Genomic DNA, 24680 nt, shown 5'->3' on the forward strand with positions numbered 1-24680 from the left:
TGTACAGCGCTTTGTGACGGTTTTTCTGTAAAACGCGCTTAATAAATAAACTTTACTATCTTGATAACATGCATATACATGCAAAAATATGCAAAACCTGACCGTTTCTGTTGTAACTCACAGACAGTTTTGATTTTTTTTTAACCCCTGCATTTTCTCCCCTGCAGAGGGCAGTAATGAGTAAAGAACCCACAAAAGTCCAGGGAGGAAAAAACAGCACCGAAGAAGAAGGTGCCTTACCACGCAGGCGCAATCTTAGTGACATTACCGTGTTGAGTGTGTTGTGCTAAAAATTAATAGGTGGGGAATATTTTTTTGTATTTCCGTTATTCTGACTGGGCTAGATAACGGTACACTTTAAATGAAGGCGCGTGAATAACAGACTGCTGCAAACATTGGGATATAAAGTGCTTTTTGGCTGCCTTCAAACCGACGTTGAGCGAGTAAAGTGATGCAACATGGCAGCAGCGGCTGTCAATAGGGGCTTTCTTTCAGCATTAAGGACTCAAAGTTGGTGTCAGACCCGAGGACTTAACTCGTTAGCTGAGAGGACAACCAGTCGTGTCTCTGCTGTGATATGTAACCATGAGGCTGCAGGAGGACACACAAGCCTGGACAGGAGAGCTCAAGCTGGGGAGAGAAGAAGAAGAAACGGTCGGGACAGCAACAGAAGCTCCTCTTTGCTCACCTCTGTGTCGGTGGGTTTGGGGCTCTGTGGTGCGGTGCTTCTGGACACTGAAAAAGACCAAAAGGGGGACAAAGAATTGGCAATATCCCGGGGATTTCTCCAGCACATCCTCCCATCGGCTCAGTGCGCTTCTCCCTTCAAACCAGACAGCCCCCGATTTAAGTACAACTTCATTGCAGATGTGGTGGAAAAATCTGCTCCAGCTGTGGTGTACATTGAAATCGTGGGCAGGTGAGTTAACTAGAGAGGTGCCATTGACGGTAATAAATGTCAGTGAGTTTTTTTCCTGTGTCTGCGTGTGACTTATTCGGTTATGTTCCTAAATCAAGATTTCAGACAGCTGTGAGAGCACACACTGGAGTTAAACACTCAGTCCCAGAAGCTGATCTTGCTTGCCCGGACATGTACCAGAAAACACGAGAAAAGGGTCTTGTTTGTCTGTTTGTTTTTGTTTTGTTTTGTTTATTACAGATGTAACAGAAAAGGACCCAAAGCATTTGTGATTTTATTTTCAAAAAACATCATCAGCTGCTGATATACTTTAGCAGTGGATAGTCTTGTTTTTATCAGTAAGTGGAATCAGGTAAAGTCCTGACAGTCAATCCCCACCTTTACTTTTTGTGTCACAATAACCTTTTACTGTGTGTGTTTAACTTGAGCAACAGTTCTCATAAAGGAGATCTGCTTTTACCTATTTTCAGTCCAGTCCTTTTACCTGACCTTTTTCCTGAAGAGTTTTTCTTTTTTCTTTTTATTGTTGGTTAAGCTACGTAATGCTGACTGATGAAGCTGAAGTAAGATTAAAAAGGCACTTAACTCACTGGAGGAATAATGGACAACTTGCCTGAGAACCAGTTTTTGAATTGTGTTTTTAGGCACTTTGTTAATGCAGCTTGTCAAAAAAACACATAGTTTTTTTTTTTTTTCTTTAACTGAATCTATGCAAAATGCCAAAGATAAGAGTTTGAAAAGCATGAAGTAGTATTTTTGAATCAAGATGACTCCAAAAAGGTATTAGCTGAAAAATATGTCTGTGAAGGTTCTCAGTCATCCAGGTCATCGTTGTCTAAGGAGCTTGGAAAGAAAAGCGTCTGGACTTCTTTAAGTTACTTGAAGACGTTTCACCTCTCATCCGAGAAGCTTCTTCAGTTCTAAGGTCAAATGGTGGAGAGTCCCAGATATAAACCTAGTGGGAGTAACCCCCCACAGAGGGACAAAAGGACCCCCTGATGATCCTCTAATCGCCTGAGCCAAGGTGTGAAACTGGGTGTGGGTCCCGATCAGCCAGAGTTTCGGGTGTGTTCATTGTGAAACCTGGCCCCACCTTATCATGGGCCAGGTTTCACAATGAACTCATTTTTGTCCACACCCAGTTTCACACCTTGGCTCAGGCGATTAGAGGATCATCAGGGGGTCCTTTTGTCCCTCTGTGGGGGGATTCTCCCACTAGGTTTATATCTGGGACTCTCCACCATTTGACCTTAGAACTGAAGAAGCTTCTCGGATGAGAGGTGAAACGTCTTCAAGCAACTTAAAGAAGTCCAGACGCTTTTCTTTGCAAGCTCCTTTGACTATTAGCTGAAAACATGACACATCTCAGCAGTGCGTCCTTAAAAAAATTGAGGAACCTGGACAAGTGGAGGACGTTTCCTTTTTTCTTTTTTTTTCTTTTTTAAAGAAGAAGTGACAGGCCTGTCTAACAGTCTGTCTAAATAAAATTCAAAAGAAGACAAAATCCAGCAAAAACCTGACACAAGACCTGAGAGATGCATCTTTAAAACACAGTGCACTGCATTTCAGCCTGTGATGTTGGGGATGTCAAAATTTATGCAATCGCAAACAGAAAAGTAGCGTCAGATCTTGATGCTACATGCTACATCTGCCAATCCATCTTTTGATTGGTGACAGCTCTATTTTTTTATTTTTTTTATTTTTTTCAGTATCACAATGATGTCAAACAAAATCAAGCATATCTGGGTAGAAAAACAAAGACTATTACTGAAAACTACAAAAATGATTACAAGAGAACTTGGAGTGTGTTGATGAATGAAGGTGATCACACCAAATATTGACTTTAAAACTAATTAGAACTGTACAAACACCGTTTTTGCCTCATATACCGTTACTCTATGTTTGCACATGTTTCAGTAAAAACAAGGAACTTATATTCCTTTTTCCTAGACACACATAAAGAAATGAGGGGTGGCTCAAGACTTTTGCACAATACGGTATCTCCTGCCATATAAACTAACCCTGAGAAACCAGGGTCAGTAAGATAAGCTGCATTTACTTCTTTACAGACACCCGTTCTCAGGACGAGAGGTCCCAGTGTCAAACGGCTCCGGTTTTATCATCAGCAGCGATGGTCTCATCATCACCAATGCCCACGTTGTAGCCAACAAGCGAGGCGTCCGTGTGAAGCTCACCAATGGAGAGACGTACAATGCCATCGTGCAGGATGTTGACCCTGTGGCGGACATCGCCACCATCAAAATCTCTGCAAGGGTGAGCAAGAAAATACAGGCCAGTCTCAGTGAAAGGAGCTAAACTAGCATGTGTGCTTTCACCACAGACAGAGAAACACAGAGCTTTATTTCAGATGCTCTTTCTCTCCCCTGACATGCAGAACCCGTTACCCACTCTCACACTCAGCCAGTCGTCTGACATCCGACAGGGAGAGTTTGTGGTTGCCATGGGAAGCCCATTTTCGTTACAAAATACAATCACATCGGGGATTGTCAGCTCAGTGCAGAGAGGCAGTAAGGAGCTGGGCCTGTCCAACTCCAACATGGAGTACATACAGACCGATGCAACCATTGATGTGAGTACTTGAATAGAATATATTTAAACTGGAATATGTTGATAGTGTATTTTCAGTGACTCAGGCATCTCCTGTCGTGTTTCTAAATGCCACATTTGACTAATTGTTTTTCAGTTTGGAAATTCTGGAGGTCCCCTCATTAATCTGGTGAGTCACAAGTCCTGTTTGTGTGTCTCACTCTCACACACTCACTCTCTCTCTCTCTTTGTGATGCAATACAGTGGCAAAACCATTGCGTTGCAGCCTGTTTCCGATTGATGTATTCTAGTCTATTGAAGTGTTTATTTTAAGTCACACAGCATGCAGTGCTGGAATTAAAGTGCTCTCCAGTAAGTAGTCATAAAATGTGCCTTGATTTCAGCCACAGGTATATACAAACACATGCTGATTGGGCTAACACCACAGAAACTAAAACCATGATAATACTTTGAGTGTTTACTGAGCACACCCATTAAACACTCAGTGTCCTGGTGAAAGAAGTGTGGGGTTGATGTGCGATTAGCCCGAACAATTTAAATGGCCAAGTCATCTCAGTTGATGATGCGCCAGGTGTTTGTTGACTAAATGTTGTTGGATCTGATCTCATAGTTCCGCAAATCAGAGTGCCTTATCTCTCCTTTTATTAGGATGGTGAAGTCATTGGTATAAACACCATTAAGGTTACCGCTGGCATCTCCTTTGCAATTCCGTCTGATCGTGTGAGGCTTTTTCTGGAGAAAGCAGCCAAAAGAAAAAGTAAGAAAACGATCAAGAATCAAAAGCAATGCATCGCATCTTTTTATGTGGCTTTCTACCTCATGGTGTTATAAAAAATATGTTAGAAAACCTGCAGTCTTTCATGAAGTTCACACATCTTTTCTCACCTCTCCCAGGCACTTGGTTTCATAAGGATGAGACGAAGCAGCGGTACATTGGTGTTATAATGCTGACGCTGACGCAGAGGTAAATGTAGCGAGCGATGCCCCGTTAGAGCAGCAGTGCGCAGTGTTTGATCTAAAACAAGGTGTTTTCTGTGTGTTCCTTTAGGATCATTGCTGAGCTGAGGTTGAGAGACTCATCTTTTCCGGATGTGACTCACGGTATCCTGATTCACAGGGTAATCAAGGGCTCTCCAGCTTACAGGTAAGCATAAAGGATGCTTCTTCTTTCAGCTCCTCAAGTTCAGCAACTTATATTGAGGTTGCTTTAATCTAATACATGTGTTTGTGGTTGTAATTAAGATGCAGGCATATGTGAGATGTTTGTACAGACTTATAGTGACTTGGTGCACACAGAATAAATTTTTACTTTTGTCATTATTGCTGTATTAAGGGGAATTTACAGTGGCCCTGAGGGTTCAAATGCATAGCAACTTAAGAAAGCACCAGGAAATAGATGAAAAACACAAAGTCGAAGTTGAATGAAACACAGTAAATGTAGACAAAAAAAATCTCACAAAACACAATGTTTTTGGGGACACAATGTGACGGACAACTGCAGAAGTGACAGAAACCAAAACGTGCGAAGGATTGCACTGAGACATCAGGATTCATCTGTGTGAGGAAAAGGCAAAGTTATGTGTGTGTTAATAGCAGGATTCATAACTGAAGAGGGTCTTTTTGTTTTTAAAGCTGTAGATATACGTTATACGTTTGTTTTTGTTGGTATATAATTGTCGTATGTCTTGTTTCAGAGCTGGCATGCAAGCCGGAGACATTGTGCTGGAGATAAACGGGGCCAAGGTGAACACCTCAGAGGAGATCTATGAGGCCGTCCGCAGCAGCGACAAAATCACTATGCAGGTGCAGCGAGGACAAGAGATACTCCGCCTTCACATAACTCCCGATTATATAGATTAATGCAAACTGCATTATTTCATGTCAGCCGCTGGACAGAATGAGTTGTTAGCTTGTGTACACCAGAAAACTGTGAAACCTTACAGTGACTGTGTTCAAAAGAAAATGTTTGCTGTTTAATAAATTAGATTTTATGTAAAAGTTTTCTTATATTCTCCAGTATTTCACTAACATTTGGAGAGGTGTCAGCTTACAGTGAATGTGTAGGCATTTTAGCCATAGTAAGTGTTACCTGTTTAAAACTACACTGGTGCAGTCTTCATGGTGCCATTTTTCATTAAATGATAAAAGCCATGCTCACTGTTTATTCACGGAGGGGTTCTTAGTGAATTCTACCTCTTCTTTCTTACTTATTGCTCAGAGTAGCCAAACTTGTGTCTCTTGTAATGATTTGTGTCCAAAATGCATTATTTGTAAAATAAAAGCTCACGGAGCCTGAGAGGGTGCACTTTATTAAAGCCATTTAATGTTGTTAGGACAGCAAAAGGAAGCAAGAGAGACCCAACACTATGGCAAGGATGAATGGTATTAAACTGACTACCATTACATGAGCACAGAAGTCACAAATGTTGCCGCTATGATGATGATGATAGTAACATATGAAGTCGCACTGATTTAAACTGCTTTGAGTATGTCACACACAGTAAAGACCAAAAAGGAAAAAATTACATGAATTCAATTCATGAATGTTTAAAATGCCAATTCTGCATGAGAAGTAAACGTGAGGAGGTTATTCAGATTTCATTGAGCACTCTGAAGCCATAATGAGCAAAATAAAATTTCCCTGGTATATGTACAGTAACACACACTTACAGTAAAGTAATAAAGTGACATGTACTGGACTGCTACACAATTTCATGTATTAACCTCAAAGACTGATAGCTAATAAATTGAGATAACATTTATTAAACAATATTTTAAACAATATATTCATACTTCTGGACTAAAGACATCTTATTAGGTACGAGTACTACAACATACAAGTATGGGAGGAAAAATACAATTGTTCAAACCCCATTAAAACTACTTTAAAAAGGCTTAATATATATTGCTGGTAATATTTTTTCTTTTTAAGAAAATATAAATTGTGCGACTGAAGCTTACAATACACTGCTGGCAGTGGCACCAGATTCTGTGGTGACCAGCTGGGAATGGGTCATCCGTCAAGGCGCCGTGTGCTGAGAAACTCCCAGGAAGAGAGGAAAGAAGAAAAAACTAACCAAGAAAGGACAGCTGGACATCACGCGATGCCTGAATCGCTCGCACTTAAACCCAATTGCTGCTATGGTGTTTGTCACGGTGGAATGCTGCAAATATCACAAGATGTGCACAAACAGCAGCCAAACTATAATAAACTCATACAGATACATAAATAAGTGGGGGTGGGAGGTCTTGGAAACGTGTGTTTGTGTTTTGGAGGGGGCGTTGGGGGTTTGGTTGACAATGTGAGGAACAAATTGTAGTGTCCAGTCTAGTCCAGCAGTGAGCAGGCTAAATATTGACTCAGTTGATGTGGTCCAAAGCACGAAGCAGCTCCTCTCCCTGCAGTAAGTACTGACCCTGTAAGGGTGCATTCACCTCGCAGTCGTCGCGGGTGAGGAGCGGCAGGCCGAAGGAGGAACTGGTGGCCTCTGAAGTGCTGCCAAGCAGGCGACTCGCCAAATCTAAGATCGGAAAAGATCCAGTTGAATCTTTGATGTTCAATTTCAAGTAACACAGTAACACTACTTACAAAAAAGAACTAGTTTATTCACCTGAAGACAGCAGAACGATGGTCCTGGTTGTACCAGACCCTGAAGGCTTCAGCTTTTTGCCCTTTTCAACCTGCTGCTGGAGCGAAGTTCCCTGAAAAATAAATAAATAAATAAATAAAGAAAGAAAGAAAGACGGTCCCACTTCCAGAAGTCAGATTATACCGACTATGCGTATGTGCTGAGGACTAACCTGTTCTATAATCTCTTTTAGGTCACAAATTTTTCTTTTGCGCTGTGCATTCTGAACTGCGAGGGTCCTCAGCGGCATCTCTTTCTCCAAATGTGGGGCTCTGCAGCACACAAAAAGTAGGCCTTAACTAGCCTCTAAAAAAGGCCATAAAAATGTAATTTGGCCAAAAAAATTAAACCGTTTAAGAGATGTTACCCATTTGCCAAGATGGTGGGAGGATGAGGAGCATCTACAGGCTCCACAGGTGGTGCTGGGGAAGCTGTGCGACTGCCTGGCGCACTGAAGGGGGAGCTGGGATAGCTGTGGATTGGAGTACTCTCAAGGGACTTGACTGATCCACAAGACAAAGGCTCTCCTGGGGGCAGGCTGAGCAGCTGGAAATCATCATCCATGGGAATGTATGGAGCTAACATCTCCAGATCAAAGTCCTCCGTTTCCTTATGAGGAAACAAAAAATCAAATGGATAAGAATACAGAAAACTCTGGTGTTTATGTGATTCATGACTAACTTAATTTAAAAAAAAAAAAAGTAAAAAGTGATGCTTTTTCTAGATTTACTACCTGTGTGTTGAAGGGTGTTTTGGGCTCTGTATTAATAGCAAACAGCTTCTCAACCAAGTCTAGCTTGAAGTCCGAGTTCATCTCTGAATCCATGGGGAAGCAGAAGTCCAGTGGACTGCCGGGCTAAAAAGAAGAGAAGTCAAAGGTCATTTTTTTCCAATAGATATTACTGAGTGGTTAAAAATATTAACTGTCAATGTCTTATGTTGACAACAAAATAGTAAGTCAGTTTTACCGCTGGGGGCCTGTGGCTGGTTGTGGTAGTAGACTGGGCTGGAGCATAGCTCTCAGACTTTGAATCTTCAGAGTTAGTGCTGGAAACATCCAGAGGCTCACTGGGTGGCAGAGGGGAAAGAGGCAGAACCAGCTTGTCATCTGTGGAGGGAAGCATTACATCGTTGTAGAGAGGGACATCCTTCAGAAGATGGATATCTGATTCTGTACCTGAGGGTAGACAAGGTCAGAATCGTTTCATTTAGCAAGAAATAAACCAAGTTATGCTGTTTAAAGAAGTTTAAGTATGTTTAGTCGGGTACTAACCGGGGCAGCTGAAGTGCAGGGAGACGATCGTGTCTCCGGCAGCTGGTGCCAGCATGGTGAGGGCTTCAGGCTCTCCCTTTAGGTGGTCATACAGGTTAATCGGCAGCTGGGTGACTGCCGAATCAGTAAGGATTTTGAGCATGTTCATCTTTGGGCTTTTCACCACCTCCTCCTCCTTCTGCACTTCCTCCTCCTTCTCCAGTTCAGCCTTCTTTGGCTGGACTGGAGAGAGCTCGACCTGGCTGATCTCGACTACAAGCTGGTCTTCCTCCTGCTGTTCCTCCTTTACCGGCTTCAAATCTGCGGTCTGCTTCACTGACAAGATCAGTTTCTCCTCCTGGATGCCACTACAACAGAGGAAGGACACGATGAAATTATGCTGCTGTAAAATTACTACCAGTGTATCTCAAGTAAAAAGATAATCCTAACCCTTACCTAAGGGTAAGGGTTAGGATTATTGTGTTTCCTCTGAAAGAATGACTTCAGTGAGACTTCAGTGTACCTGAGCACGAAGTTGACACAGACAACACACTGTGGCTGGGAGTTCTTGTTGTTGTAAATGACAGTGGCCTGTGTTTCCACCCACACGAAGCCTCCTTTCTTAGCCAACATTCGGTACTGGCCTGTGCAGACTTGGCCTTTTGCAAACACTAAAAACATCAGGGGGAAAAAGAAAAAAAAAAAGAGGAGAGAAAAAAAATTAAGTTAGGCAAAATTAAACAGCTAACATCTGTTTTAAACTTTTAAATCCAATTATGTTTAACATTTTTGTTTATTCTTACAGTTTTGGTGGGTCTTGGTAAGGTGGTCTGAATCCAGAGCATGGTAGTACTCATACACAGAACGATCCAACAGGTCCTCTGGATCATAACCCATGAGATCAGTGATCCTAGAGAAACAAACAATTTATTTAGATTGAATTCTGTAGTACCTACACTGAGCACTAGATGGCTCTGTGTCACTACACTACAATAGATAGAGCGACGCTGATGAGCGGCAATAGCGAGAACATAGGTTTAAGGAGCTGATTTAGATTTGATCCCTGTATCTTAAGCATATAAGACTTACTCCCACTGGCAAACTAACCTCTCATCACAGTACGTGAACTTCATGTCCATCGTGTGGCGGCTGAGGAAGGTCTTGGTGTCCAGAGGGACCTCAATGTTGGAGGGGTGCGGGATTGGATCGCAGATCAAAACCAGGTAGGGCACAGGTGGCTCCTTTTGCCCGTTGGTGCCCTCTTCGTCCGGGCTGTCATAAACGCGCACGTGACCTGTGCAGTGAAGCACCTGCAGGAGGACAACAGTTGTGTGATGATTATGGGATGTACTTTTGTATTTTGTGTGACCACAACATATTTTTTTTTACTTTCAGTCCTTTGACATAATCTGTAAATGAGAAGCATTGCAAATTTAAGTATGTTCATTTCCTTCACACAGTAACATTGTCTGCCATAACTCAGTGTAGTTTGCATCATTCACTTTTATGGATGCAAACTAGTTTTCAAACACACTGATCATAAGCTACGCTGACTTTATTCTCCCTCAGTCATCAGCACCTACAAAAATGACATCACGTGGACAGCTGCTTACTAGTCTTGTTTTCATCACTCCTCCCTGCTCTTTAGCCCACAATAGCTGTCATCACGTGGCTTTATTATTGCCAACAGCACAGTGGTCCAGCTCAAAGGAGGCCAGGCTTTATTAAAATGTTCTGTGAAATGTGATTGACTCAGCCAGCAGCCGTGGTGTTGACAAACCGAGATGAACAACGCACATTGGAAACGGCAACACAAATAAATATATTATCACTTATTACATTACTGCTTCTGATGGCAGGTCTGCGAGTGTGTTCCCACCACAGCCTACCTTCCATGTAGCAGATTTGACGTTGACAGTGCGGCCCCTGCTCGTGAGGGTGCACTTCATCCGCAGAAAGAAGCTACGCTCTGTATTTGGCTCCTTGGATTTCTTGGAGCCTGAAATCACAGAAGCAGGAATAATGGAGCCACAATTACAAAAGGGGGGAAGCTGCTTCTTACATGCTGTTTCAATGGTGACCACTTCCATTTATTACTGCCTCTATTTTAAATCTTCATATTTCAGTGTTGGGCAACTGCCAATTTGCATACAGGAGACACCAGGGTGCAAAAGTGGTTGCTGCAACGCTACCAGCCGTTATAAGTGCACATACCATCAGTGTGCAGTGAGTCCAAATCCAAGCAGTACAGAACCACGTGTGGGTTCCAATTAGACCTACTGTTAACAAATTACCAGTCACACCAATGTTATGAACCACAGGTGTAAGCACAATTTGTGATTCACCACAATCACAAAACTATAAGCTGACATGACCTCATTGACCGTGCTGACCTCGTGACTAGATAGAGGAAATGATCAATTGTTCTCACAGCTTCTTGGTATGAATTTATCGGCTCAGATTGAACTGCGCTTCCTGCTAATTGGTTGACCTGACACAGTGCTGCGCTCGTTTATTTCTCCCTTCCTCTGTGTTGTAGGTTTCATAAAGAGACACTACTCACCGGGTCTGTGGATGAGCATCTCCCTCAGCTCCTCTTGGTCACAGGGATGTGTGAAGTCAAACACACTGTGTCCAGTCAAGTCAAACTGCAGAGTACAGAGAGAGAGAGACAAAAATGCTTAGTAACAGTTAACAAATACAGGATCTAACCTTTTTCTAGAAAGAACCAAATTTCAAATCACTTTAATTCCAAAGACACACAATTCAGATCTGTATTTGCACAAAATTAACTGTAGAAAATACTGTACTATATTATACAGTCAACGCAAAAACTCCTCCGCCCTGAATTTTGCACTTTTGTCTCCTCCGATCAATCTCTTGCTCTGTGCTTCTCCCTTCTGACACAGCAGGTCAAATCAAACCAACCTGTGCAAGCCCGAGGCACTTGCTGACATTCTCGGAGAGATAGATCATATCTCCATCCTCGGACAGCACCATCAGAAAGCCCTCCAGAGCTTTTAGGTAGGAGCTGTTTAGCTGAATATCAAGCTCTGCATCTTCCTCTGTTGTTGGCTCATCTAGAGGAGAAAACAGAAGGAGGAGAGGAGGGAGAATTTGAGGTAGAGGGAGGCAGGGGGGGAAAAGCAAAGGAAAAGGAGATCAGGTAAATGGCATGGAAATATCCTATTATTATTATATCACAACACGTTGTTGGCAGAGTTTATTATAAACAATTCAAATTTACACTACGGACCTGTAACTGAAACCTTATGGGGCTACATGACATAAACAACAATGGCTGCACAATTCAATAATCAGAAGAGTGTAAAGAAACACAACTGTGCACCAAGCTGAACTTCTCATTATTAGGTGGAATAGCATACAGATATATACAGATACCTACCAATGGAAAGCAGTTTTCTCATGCGCAGGTAACTGATGGTGAGTCTCATGATTGAGGCCTTGTCCAGGCTGGAGCTGACACTGTGGGGCAGGGGCAGCTGCTGGGCCAGCTCGTAAAACACCTCTGACTCCTTCCCACGCCGACATCGTGCTGCATCCCTTGATTTCTCCTTCCTGCGCTCTGAGCTCGCTCTGCTGGACAAAGGTAGTGGATCAGCCACAGCTCTGACACATACCGGGTTTGTTATGCACACTGCTAGACCTGACATCCCTCCTTTCTACAGCCTACAGTGTCTAGAGAATGCTGCGGCAGCTGGAGTCTGCAACAAGCAACCTCACGGCCAAGCCACCGTCTAGACCCCCGTCAGACTCATTTACATGCATAGCTATCTGCAAGCATCTTATTGGCTGTTGACCAAACGAGACTGAGTCCTCCCACTCAAAGTGATTGGCTAGGAGGATAGTCATAGATTCTCCTGTCTCTTGGTGCACGGCCAAGCTACAGTGCAACATCAATCATCATGATGTTTACAAGCCTGGTTCAACCAATCTATGGGGACGAGAGATGACAATACCTGCACCAACACAGGGTAAACACACAAGCACACTAACACAGTGACACACTGCGAGTGACCTTCACCTACCAGGACTAACAAATGATCACAGTTTCTTTCATTTATGTTAGTGGCTCATGACTGCTTCTGCTGACCATAGCTCCAGTTTCGATCTTACATTTAATCCAGGCAGTGATCGAAGGTCTGCCTAATGGACTCTCAGAGGACTGTAAAGAAGAAAAAAAAAAAAAATCACAGGAGCTGACGGTACTTTAAAACACCCAAAATCTTTAAAGTGATTAAAAATAGATAGCTACTATATATATATATATATATATATATATATATATATATATATATATATATATATATATATATATATATATATATATATATATAAAAAAAAAAATTAAAAAAAATCATGCTCTTGTTTTTATATTCAGCTGGACAGAAAAACATTCAACAAGGCACTGATTTGGTGTTTTATTTGCACTGTTGTGCAATACAGATTCTTTTATGACCACAAACATAAATACACTGGAAAATCATCATCCTAATTGTCAACCACACTGCTCTACTTCAACCCAAATGCATTTAGCTGACACTGGACCAGCATGACAAGGAAATGTCATGGATGGAATGGATGGACGCTCAAAAGCCCTTGGCTATGAAACACACACCTAATTGAAATTGATCTGTTACGCACTTGCAGCGCTGACCAAGGCCATGCTGTTATTTGAGGCTCTCCAACAAGAAAAGGGGCCGGCTAACTAAAATTAGCTTACTGTATATCAAATCACCTGGCAGGGTGTCAGGATGCATTTTTTCCATCAACTATATAATATGTGCAAACTCCTGTGCAACGTAATTAGTCCTTTGGGGCAGAAGGATTTGCACAAGTCTAGGCAAAGCATTTGTCCCCCAGGAAGTCGCAAACATGGTGCTGAGAGCAAAAAAAGCAGTCTGTAAACATGTGAGGCATCTCCCAACAAAGCTGCACAAACAAAAATCTAAACATGAATGCAGTGACCACTTTTCAACCCAGGGAAAAAAGAGAGAGAGAGAAAGAGCAAAATCATACTGGATAACAGCCAATCCACACATGTACACGATCTCTTTCCTTCTTACTCCACTCCTCAACCGTCAAACCATGCATGTAGATATAAACTGGAGAATCTTGAATTCTACAGTGAGGAAGCCAGCACCTCTTTAATGTTGGGGGAATGTCAACCCATACCTTCATCATCTGGTAAAACATTTCTATCCTGGAGTAAGTTCGGGATACAATACCCACATGCACAGGGCATGAAGGTCACTGAGTGGTTTGATGACTATGGAAATGATGTGAGTCATATGCTGTGGTCACAGTAACAAATTAAACACTTATGGGAGATTTGGGTCCGGATTGTAAGAGGGCTCCATCTTCTTCACCCAAACACCAAATAAGGGAATATCTTCTGGAAGAATGCTTTCATCCAGAGTTTCTGAGAATTGACTAAATCAGTGCAAAAACATTGCAGCCCACAAACCTTAGTAACACACTTCCTTGTATTATTTTTCCACTTGTCGCCCCTTTTTAACTGTAGCAATTGAAAAAGCATATGATGAAGTAGGGCTGATTGAGTATGACAAAGGTCACAATAAAGATAATTTTGGCTAATATTGATGACAAAAATATTTAAGGTTTCTGAAAGCTCATGCATTTGTTGTTCGTCAAAGTTCTTGAAACCAAAATCTTTCAAGAAAAACAAAAAAAACTTTTACTAGATTTTGATAATCAAAGTCTGTCTTACACATCTTTACATTAAATGTACTTTTTCTCAGTTTCTTTCTTTCTTGCCAACCAAGAAATCCGAACTCAATTTGCAACTCAAGCCAAAACCCAGAGCACATTCAGGACTTTAGTGAGCAAGTTAATCATCTTCCAAATGAAGTGTGCAGGTAGCCACAGTTATGCTAATGCAAACTGAGCAAAGTGGACAAGCAAAGAAAGAGAGAGCGGTTCTGTTAAAAACAGCCAGAGTTGGGACAAGATAAGGCTAACTATATTTACTGAGGAGACTCCATCTGTTGCATCACTGCAAAGCAGAGGGACATTTGACGCTGAGCATTTTCCATTTACCTCGCTATACACCAGCATAGCGAGGTGTATAGCTCGCTATGCTGGACCATCATAAATGTTGACAAAAACAGCAGCAAAACAATCAAAACAGAAATGAGGAAAAAGATTAGACGAGACTAAAACTAACGCACATTATCATCAAAATACTTTGAATAAAACTAAAACAATATCAAGTGACAAACTGAGACTTTTGGTTGTGTATTAACCAAGAGGAAACCTCTTGAAGATTGTTTTTATATGTAATGTAAACAGATTTCAAGCCAAGCAGCAGTTACACCCATACATGCATGCAGATTCACCGTTACTATTGTCAATACCATGGACAAATATTTACAACACCCTCTGTAAACTCTGTTGGACACAGCCAGGATATCTGGTCAAAATAAGAGCAGTTCTGTCTGTATGTATCACACAATCACCTCCAGCCTACTCAATTAATTAGGTCAATTTATCATTACAAACTAAAGGATCACAAATGGTTAATATAGCTTTATACACAGGACACACACTGAGAAACTTCTCTTGCTGAGCAGCTCATCATGACTGAACCATTAGCCTGCCATACGCATTTTCTTTTGTAGTTGTATCAGGTCCTCATGCAAATCCTGCCCAAATCAAGCAGACAAGTAATACTGCACCAGAATACAACCCTACTGAATAAAGAGCCATTACAAAGGTTATTTATCTCATTTACCTAAGGCTTCATTGAACAGAACAGTACTGTGTACCTCTTATGAAACCTTTAAAAGCACCACTGATAAGGATACAGTAGAGAAGTAGTAAATTTATAGGTCATAAACAACAGCAGACAGTTTCTAAAGTTTCCCATTTGGACAATAGTCAAACACCACCTTCACTTTTGTGCTTTTCTAATTCAGTTGTGACACTAAATTCCAAAAATCTAAAACCGCTACTATTTCATAACCGCCTCCAGCATTTCCAAGCTTGAAATCAGCTTCCCTAGGAACACCCAGTTCACTTGATGTTAAAACTAAGGCCACCAGAGAGGCCATCATTATGCAACAGGATTAAAGCACGTGGTCATGTCTGCCCAGCTGCCCTCTACTTGCCCTACAGCAGTCACATTTTGTAGTATTGCTCACTTTAGACTTGTTTGTGAATTGGCGCTATTACATAAACAAAATGTATTTGGCTTGTAGCCAAGTGGAGTAGAGATTAATAGAAAAACAAAACACTCCACAATAAAATTCAGTGTGAACAACGTTAGCAGTTCCCTATGAAACTTGTTACTAGAGGCTGTCCCAATTATTATTATTTTTTTTTAAAAAGACAAACACTCCGTCCTGTTCAGTGTGACACCAAACTATTATATAACCAGCTCTGGAGAAACAACACTGCCCAATGTAGGGAGAAAATCAGAGCAGGGCTCAAAATAACTCATTTAAAAGTCAAATTAATCACTTGCATTATAGCTACATGAAGTAATATTTTTGTAAATAGCAAACATACACAAACTCCTGTGTGTTTAGTGTGACATTTTAGCACATCGTATTGGTTTTTAAATATTTTGCACACAGCAGTGGATCAGAAAAGTGAAATTCTGTCCAATAAAGAGCCATCTAAATAAAACAAACAAACATTAAACTGAATGAACATTTGTGGTGACTGTAATAATACACAGACACTTTATTGGACACACCTTGCTTGTACTGGGTTGGACCCCTTTTTGCTTTAAAAACTGCTTTAATTCTTTGTGGCACAGATTCAACAAGATGCTGCAAATTTGTTTGCTGCCTATTATGCAAATCCTCCCAATCCACCACATCCCAGAGGTGCTCTACTGGACTGAGATCTTGTGACTGCGGAGGTCATCAGAGTACAGTGGGTACAGTTTGACATGACTTGAGCTCTGTCAAATAGCGCATATTCCTGCAAGGTGCAGTCACCAGAAGATAGATACACTGTCGTTATAAAGAGATGGACAGGGTCAAGAACAATACTCAGGTAAGCTTTGGTGTTTAAACAATGCTCAGGGAAGCCACTAAGGGGTATAAGATGTGTCAAGAAAATGTTACCCGCATTATTACAACAGCAGCATGAACTGGTGCTACAATGCAGGATGGATCCATGCTTTCATACTGCTTACACCAAATTCTATTGTCCAATTTTTATGAGCCCATGTGAACTATAGCCTCAGTTTCCTGTTCTTATTTGGCGGGAGTGATGCCAGGTTTACAAAGACAAAAAAAAAAAAAAAAGAAGAGTAATTTCACCTCAAGTTAAAATAATTTCAACAAGCCATAGTTACTACAGCTGATTACATTTATTCCATGAACACCCACTGACTCAACTGCAGCTTTGATAACAAGAGCAACTCAGCAGGACTTCTGGGTGTTCTAGTCTGACTGACTCACCAGAAGTGGACGTTACAAATCAACTTCCTCTGGCTTCCCGTGTCTTTGTTGACCATGCTTTGATTTTAAAACGTGATCAAGGGGGGGGAAAAACAACTTGGAATCACAACATGAAATGATAAGTTTAAAAAAATGGGCCTTTCATAAATCTAGTAGGCTCTTACAGCTTTGACTACAAATATTGTTTAATGTGGAATTATCACAATTTAGCTTATATGCTCCTTCTCACATGGCAAAGATCACTGACTTTACTGTTTGTTCGTGTGCGACATGTTGCCCTTCACACTACAAAAGTACAATTACTTTACAGCAAACCATAAAGATATTTGTGACCTAAAGTTTCCGAAATATAAGTGGAATATAATATGGACCAAGTTTCATTGTTTATACAACAGTTCACAACACAACTCCAGCAGGGCCTTTCCACTACTTTTCTGTAAAGTGCTTTTTTTGCTTTAAGAAAATCAGTCATCACAATTAAAGCTTTGAAGGCCTAAAGTGAATGTTTATTCAGCACACATTTTTAACTTATCTGGAAAAACAAAAAAATCCATAAAAAACAAAAACAAACATACCCCCTATGCTTCATATTATCAAGTAACCCAATTTCTTTTTCAAATTCAGACTAGCCTGCTACTTGAATCCCTCAAGGGAACCAGGAAATTACAAGCTAGCGAATTGCTACACACACACACGGCCACTCCTATTGACGTCAAGCCCTAGTGATTAAGAGATGAGACAGAAGTAATACTACAAAGGCACCTCACAGACACCAGCCAGATCTGCATCAAACCAGACTGCACACTGGAATTTTTTTCCAACACATTTTAATCTACATGTCAACCTTTCACCTAAACTCCAAATTAGGTGACAATAAGCAAAGCCCCTGAATGCAATCTACATTAAAATATGGTGACTGCCTGGAAATGGAGTATTCATTTGTTAAAAATATCTACAGGGTGACCAGCATCACAGTTACCTTCCTTATGTAACTATGGAGGTAACAGACACACACACAACAGTCATGATAAGATCTTAACAACAGCCCGGTGCGCTTTTTAGGATGTTCCATGAAACCAGTTTGCACCCATGTTGAGTTGCCAATGTTTCAAAAAATGTTGTTCTGACAATTTTTTTTAACCAAACGTTTTTAGAGATCCACCCACCATATTTTGCATCATTACAAATAACATTTTTTCCTTAAAGACAACTGTTTGCATATACACACACAGCAAGCTTTTCTGAAAACAGTGTTATTCTTACTATTTTGCCATCAGCCTACCTGCAGGTTGTTTTCTCTTTCATGACTTTCACCATCTTATGACCACCTTTTTTGGGGTTTTTAATCTCAGGATTCACTCTGTTCATCAGACTATTTTTTGGTCTTGTGACTGCTGTTACCATTATAACCATCTTTTATCCTCTTGTTTGTTTTGTAGTCTAATCTAAGATTTATACACAGAAGCATAATCTCATCACCTGTCTGCCTATTTTAGAACATCTAAGAATGACAGAAAGGCCTGGATGAGTAATCTGCTTGCTGCAGAGTTATCCTCTTCTACAGTCAATACTAATAACCACTTTTTCACTCAAGCACTTCAATAAAACTCATGAAAATCTGATACATATTGCAGTCGATGCAGACTGTCTGGCTGGATTAAGAGTTTACAAATAATCCCTGTGCAGTTGAGTTGTATTACAGTCCTACACATTTTATTTGTTATGGGAAAGTAATGGTTGCAGTGGCTAGATGTTAAGGATTTCCTACATTTAAAAATAAAGGCTCTGGCCACCAGACCTGTAATAGAAATATGTTAACCACTTTTAAGTAAGGTTTACTTATAAATAATGCCAACCTTAAATATTAGGTGTTATTAGCTTTTTTGTTTGACTGATTGGTTTTTTTTTGTATGCACTGTAAGGTGACATCGACTGTTTAATAATGTGCTTCTCACCGAGAAAGGCCCGTTTGGGGCCTGGAAAATCTTCTTTTTCCATCACACACCTTTGGGCTCTGATAACTTATAATAGCCATACTTATTTGTTTTAGTTGTTTTTTGTTTTGTTTTGTTTGTTTTACCTAACCATTAATGAATTAGTTATTTTTTAAGATACAACTCAACTTATTTATGTCAAAAATGGTTTATCAACTTTCTCTTGTTCTACCACACAGACCTCCAAATGAAGCCTTCAATTGGGCTTCTGTATAAATAAAAGTTACTAGCCACTAACATGATATTATGGCACTCTGATGATTATTAAAGTTGATCACTCTGGTGGTGGGATTTTGTGCAATTGATATTGCTCAGTATTGAGGGGGTACAGTATATTCTACAAGGCCTTCCAAAACAAGATAATTATGCCTACTTCTGGTTTTATAGTTAAGCACAAATTAATACGCGGAAATCTCAAACCAAGGCCTGCTCCCCCCCCAAAAAAAGCCTCAACGTTTCAGCAGAAACCGCACACCACACTGATCACATGAGCGCTGGCAGCCTTTCACTGAAGTGTCAAGGTTGGCACCTAAAGTCCAAACAGTACACCACCAGTGATACACTATTAATAAGCTATACAATAAGCAAAGTGTCACACTCAAAATAAATGTAAATAACGCTGATGTTGCATGCAGGAAGTCTTAGCAATGGTCACAAACAAAAACGTTGCTGGCTAAGTAGCACTTATTTAACGCAGATTTAATCTAAGTAAAAAAAAGAAGAAGTCTAGATTGATGTAAAGGGTAGTGACCAGTTGATGCTGTTTACCTGTTAACTCGACATTTTTGATAGTTTTTATCAGGTTGACCTACATTTGTAGGCTAGCTGCGTTAGCCATTGCTAACAGCGCCGCTAGCCGACACATTTTGACGAAACACACCGAACTAGCCTCTAACCTTGAAAAAAGGCCACAGTGTCGCAGGTCTCACAATAACCAAACGTTAAATAGAGACACATTTTCCAGTTATGCTTAAAAACTGGGCACATACGTAGCATTAGCCGGCACTGCTCTTACCTCTTCTTTTCGGGTACAGTTCCTGTGTCCATTTCAGGACGAAAAGACCTGTGTGGAGTTTCTCTATCGGTATAGAGCTGTGTTCGGGCCCGTCAAGAAATGAACCAAAATCCCACGATTTCCTACCGATATCAGTCCGTAAATCCTTAAGTGGATTGCATAAGAGTCCTCTCTTTGTGGATTTAGTTTAACAAATCAAACTCTCGACCGCTAAAAACAGATCCTCCGTCGACTTTCCTTCAGAAATATTGCCACGCTGGAGAGACGTTCAATTGCCGAGACAATGTTGCTTCAGAGTAAAAGTGTTCACTCCTCCTCCGTTCCGCGGACGCGCAGTCACACGCTTCTTTTCTTTTTTTTTTTTGCATCGAGGACGCGCACAGGAAATCCGAGCGTCCCACCGACAAACGACAGATTGCTGTAATTTTCAAGAAGATCCTACAACAGCGAGACATACAGCGACTGTTAATAGCTAAATATCACTCTGAGGTAAATAAACACATGTAATAAAATAAAAAAAAGCACTGTTTTAAATAGTGTTAAATGTAGAGCTCTTTACAAAAGCTGTTCATAAACAGTCACAGTGAGTTATACCACAAATAGTGTCACAGCACTGTATTTAAGGCTAAACAATAATATCATTATGCACCAGTATTTTTATATGCAGTTACAATTCATTACAGGCTTTTTAGCACCCAACAAAGGACTGACATTAACAAAACTCCTCAGTGTTGTAACATTTTGTTTGTTTGTTTTATAATATTCGAGTTTCTTTGTTCAAACAAACAAAAAGATCAGAATCACTGCTTTATTGTGCGTTGATGGTAAGTTTACTGTTGTGTCGCCCCTTGAGTCTGAGCCAGGAAAAATTCTGAAATGTTATTAGACTTTAGAAGTTAAAAAGTTCAAGGGCAGATGAGGATTTCTTTGGTCCTGGAGGCGGGCTTGGTAAATTTCCTCCACTGCTCTGGATATTTCTGTCCAATCAGACTTCCTTCACCTCCTCCTTCACCCTGTGGAATTCATTTTACAATGAAATCTGTGATTCAGTTTTACTTTGGAAATGAAAAATAATAGTAAAAGAAAAGCAAAAAGGAGGAAACTGTGTATGAAAAAACGTTTTGGTTAACTGTAAATAACTGGACTGAAAAATAACTAAAGTAATATTATGTACTTAGAAGAGCTAATTATGACAACATAATAATGGACACCAAATGTCTTTCACTTTAGTCTTTTCACATTGCTACAACACTGTATGTACCAATAAAATACAAATATATTTACTAAGTCTGTATTTTTTACTTTATGGCTTGTTAGTTACCTCCACAATGTGTTATAATCCTTTTAGTATAGTGTAAAAGCCTCATGTCTTTATATTTTGTTTCCAAGGAGACCGACTTTCTTGTAAATTTTAATGTGGTCTTGAGCAATAGCTCTCCAGGCTTTGTGAAGGTCTTTCCAAGGTTTTCCTTGGACATTGGCTGCTTTTTTTTACTCACTGACAATCCAATTGTTATACCTGACCATTTTCAAATTGTTTTCAAATTTCAAATTTTTATATTGTTTTGTTACTATCAGCCTGTAAGAAAAACATGTTTTTTTAGTTATTTTTAAAGATTCATCTGTTAAAAATGCCAAAGATAACACAGTTTGATGGGCACCAAAGCGATGATTTCCAAAGAACTATTTGCTGAAAACTTGGTATATCATAGCAACAATATCTGAAAGCCATGTCCTTAAGAAATAGGAAAAATTCTGCAAAGACCTGACACAGGACCTACAGAGGATTATCTGACTCCTCAGTTGAGTCACGTAATGTTCACTGAAGCCTCATCAGTTTCAGTGGAAGGGTAGCTATCAAGAAGCCATTGTTAAGGAAGAGAAATAGGGAGAAAACGCTGAGATGTGCCAAATTACATCACTTGTAACAGGTTGTATGTAATGTTGAATCGAAGATTAAAATTTTGGGTTCAAATGATCATTAGTTTGTATGGAGAAAGTCAGGAGAGATCCATAACAGTGAGTGTCTGCATCCATCTTTTTGAACAGTCCTCTATACCAACGGTTCACTCCTAAGATTGTGTTTAACAAATACTATCCATATTATAAGAAATAATAATAAAACACATATAAAGAAAATGGTAGGGCAGCACGGTGGCACGGTTAGCACTGTTGCCGCACAGCAAGAAGGTCCTGAGTTCAATTCCACCATCAGGCCGGGGTCTTTCTGTGTGGAGTTTGCATGTTCTCCCCGTGTTTGCGTGGGGATAGGTTAATTGGTTAATCTAAATTGCCCATAGGTCTGTGTCTCTATGTGTTAGACTGGCGACCTGTCCAGGCTGTACCCTGCCTCTGGCCCTATGACAGCTGGGATAGGCTCCAGCGACCCTGGAAAGGATAAGCAAATGGATGGATGGAAACAGTAGATATTTTTAAAACTCAACTGAAACCAGAAAATCACCTCTGAAAGTAACTTAAATTACACCAAAAACTAACTAAACTAAACTTATGTTTACTTTGGGGCGGCAGGGATAGCTCAGTAGGTAGAGTGTTGGCCCCATGATCGGAAGGTCGGTGGTTCAAACCCACCGAACGGCTACCCTGCGGTACCCCTGAGTAAGGCACTGTCCCTACACACTGCGCCCAATGGCTGCCCACTGCTTCACTGATTGAATGGGTTAAATGCAGAGAGGAATTTCCCCAAGGGGATCAATAAAGTATACATACATTCATGAACTTGTAGACTAACGATTCTGTTCTAAATCACAGAAAAAGTTAGTCGCAGGTTAGTTTGTTCTTTGTGTTGCCTTACAATGCTACTAGGTGAACACATATTGATTGTTGCATCTGGTCACGATAGTTAGACAAAGCCTTTGCAGTGACTTCCCGTTAGATAAAGGGTGTGTGGCACAACGCCCCTGAATTGAACTTTATCTTGACGGTTCATATTGAAACCTGGGAGGGTTACATTTTTATTCATTACACAAGGCAAAAAAAGAGAGAAAAGTGTAGAAATTGAAGTTAAATCCTGATAAAATCCTTTATTACTAGACCTAGAAACTAGAGAGACCTGAGGAAATTAGTTTAAAGTAAACCATGCATGTCTACATAGGATTAATTGTGTGTGGGTTTTTTTATATGCCTTTAAATGTAAATCTGATGGATTTTTTTTTTTTTTTATAACATAGCTGTGCAATATGTGCTTTGGCAACACTAACTGAGCTTATAGGTTTATTTTGCCTCATTATGCTACTATTAAACATGAAAGTCAACAATGACCTTTCACTTTAAAATTCACTTAGCTGTTGGAGATCCTGTTTACTTATCTCCACACTGTAATTAACATTATGATATCGGGAAGTTGAGAGGTGGTGTTAGCCACACCTTTTTTGTTGTACACTTGAGTATAAAACGTGCCAACAAACAATGCAAGATTAGCCTTTCGTAATGCGTTTAGTGCGAGCAACAAAATGAAGACATTTATATAAGAATGCATTAAGGAAATCCTGCTGTGTGATAACAGCATTAACACAGCTCTGAAAGAGAAGTGTTGAAATGCAAAAGGAAGATTGCATTGTCATTGTTATAAAAGACACCATCTGATAGGAAGCAGTTTTCTTTGTCTGAATCACTTTACGTAAATTCTAAGAGTTTATGAGTAATGATCTTATATTAACTATAGGTCAGAGTGAATATGAGGCCATTATCTATTCATTTACTGACAAAAATGAAGCTATTGATTTATAGATTTCTATAGGGAATTACTTATGTGACGTCTGTGCAGAGAGACTTTTTTTCCATTATCGGTCGCTACTTTGGGGGTTACCAATCAAATGCATAGGACAGCAGGGTCAAACGCTTATTCAATCAGTCATTGCAGAGACACTGCTGGCAGCTATCAGGAAGTCTCAGTAATGAACGCTGAAGGAAAGCTCATAAATCTCTCCTTCACTGAGACACAACCTGGGGAAAGCTGCCAAACTGAGGCACAACAAAGGATAAACAATAAGCAAAGTTGCTTAATCCAGTGTCCTATGCTTTATATAGCACATGTCGACCGTCGTTGTTAGGGAAAGCTTAATGTAGATTAGTGGGCTGCTGTAAAGTCCACATCAAGGCTCTTCTAAATAATGAGTGATCAGAGGCTTAACAGGGGTTTGAACCGCAACGGGAAGAAATTTGTGACACACCACTGGCTCAAATGTATAGACAGGCAGCAAGTTGTGCTGGACCAGGAAAGTTTTCAGTGCAGTTTAGTAGCTAAAACACCATCATTTTAACAAAAGATCTTTCTGCATTTGATTTTTTAATGATGGTGGTGGAGAATCGTCACCATAGCTATTTCTTTGGGTTGAGATGGGTTGCTATGGAGGCCATACTCATGTAAGCTTCCAGTCCCTCATCATGCCACATGGATGGAGCTATTTTCATCATGGACAACTGCTCTGACATGTTTCGTCAAAGGGTCGAGGTAATCACTCATAAAAATTTGTTTTCATTTCATGGTGTTGCTTCACTCAGAGGGGAGAACCGGACTGAAAACCACACCAACATAGCAGGTTCAAGCAGGTTCCTTAGCTCAAAAGGTTTGTTCTGTGCTCAGAAAGCAGAGGAGGCTTCGTTTTGAGGCATTTCCGAGTATTAAGGTGCTAATGTGCAGTATTTAGAGACAGAATCTTCCACAGGACACCCAGCTGAAGAGATAAACAGATGTTGAGACCCAAACTTCCTCATTCAAACTAACAGGAAGACTCCGTCCTGGAGGGCTGGGCTTGTTCGTGTCTGTGCAAGTTCCGGAGGAAAGAGATTCATCTCAACACAGGGTTTTCTTTTCTTTTTTGTCATTG

At 40.4% G+C, this 24680-nt stretch overlaps 2 protein-coding genes across 4 annotated transcripts; one reads left to right on the top strand and one right to left on the bottom strand.

Annotated features, from left to right (window-relative positions):
- The first annotated feature begins 211 nt into the window (after positions 1 to 211).
- Positions 212 to 5797, top strand: LOC146647043 (serine protease HTRA2, mitochondrial-like). The gene is made up of 8 exons (XM_085391078.1): positions 212 to 919; positions 2989 to 3193; positions 3315 to 3509; positions 3624 to 3656; positions 4136 to 4244; positions 4382 to 4451; positions 4536 to 4631; positions 5182 to 5797. The coding sequence occupies exons 1-8, from the start codon at positions 459 to 461 to the stop codon at positions 5345 to 5347; spliced, it is 1335 nt and encodes a 444-aa protein (XP_085247204.1). The 5' UTR covers positions 212 to 458; the 3' UTR covers positions 5348 to 5797.
- Positions 5798 to 6518: 721 nt separating this feature from the next.
- hif1aa (hypoxia inducible factor 1 subunit alpha a) lies at positions 6519 to 20146 on the bottom strand. Of its 3 annotated transcripts, none has more exons than XM_085391077.1 (15): positions 19834 to 20146; positions 11775 to 11968; positions 11297 to 11448; positions 10932 to 11016; positions 10258 to 10367; positions 9476 to 9678; positions 9172 to 9278; positions 8892 to 9039; positions 8390 to 8736; positions 8085 to 8224; positions 7850 to 7972; positions 7484 to 7725; positions 7289 to 7388; positions 7099 to 7189; positions 6519 to 7008 (listed from the first exon to the last, which is right to left on the bottom strand). In XM_085391077.1, the coding sequence occupies exons 1-15, from the start codon at positions 19863 to 19865 to the stop codon at positions 6848 to 6850; spliced, it is 2235 nt and encodes a 744-aa protein (XP_085247203.1). In that variant the 5' UTR covers positions 19866 to 20146; the 3' UTR covers positions 6519 to 6847. The 3 variants fall into 3 exon arrangements, with proteins under 3 accessions (XP_085247203.1, XP_085247201.1, XP_085247202.1); XM_085391075.1 differs by having other exon boundaries at positions 8085 to 8293; positions 19834 to 20144; XM_085391076.1 differs by having other exon boundaries at positions 8085 to 8293; positions 11775 to 11965; positions 19834 to 20143.
- Positions 20147 to 24680: the final 4534 nt, after the last annotated feature.

This window comes from Rhamphochromis longiceps, linkage group LG19 (assembly GCF_057381845.1).
Source record: "Rhamphochromis longiceps isolate RC_006_pf linkage group LG19, R_longiceps_female_GT1.1, whole genome shotgun sequence".
NCBI classification, from domain to species: Eukaryota; Metazoa; Chordata; class Actinopteri; order Cichliformes; family Cichlidae; genus Rhamphochromis; species Rhamphochromis longiceps.

What these genes read in the sequence shown, in the direction of transcription:
- LOC146647043 (XM_085391078.1), top strand. Translation starts at nt 459, where the DNA reads ATGGCAGCAGCGGCTGTCAATAGGGGCTTTCTTTCAGCATTAAGGACT. An exon ending in CCATCAAAATCTCTGCAAGG is followed by an intron (nt 3,194 to 3,314) that starts GTGAGCAAGAAA and finishes CCTGACATGCAG; the next exon opens with AACCCGTTACCCACTCTCAC. An exon ending in GAAAGCAGCCAAAAGAAAAA is followed by an intron (nt 4,245 to 4,381) that starts GTAAGAAAACGA and finishes CACCTCTCCCAG; the next exon opens with GCACTTGGTTTCATAAGGAT.
- hif1aa (XM_085391075.1), bottom strand. Translation starts at nt 19,865, where the DNA reads ATGGACACAGGAACTGTACCCGAAAAGAAGAG. An exon ending in CCTGCACTTCAGCTGCCCCG is followed by an intron (nt 8,294 to 8,389) that starts GTTAGTACCCGA and finishes GTCTACCCTCAG; the next exon opens with GTACAGAATCAGATATCCAT. An exon ending in CATCGTTCTGCTGTCTTCAG is followed by an intron (nt 7,009 to 7,098) that starts GTGAATAAACTA and finishes TTCCGATCTTAG; the next exon opens with ATTTGGCGAGTCGCCTGCTT.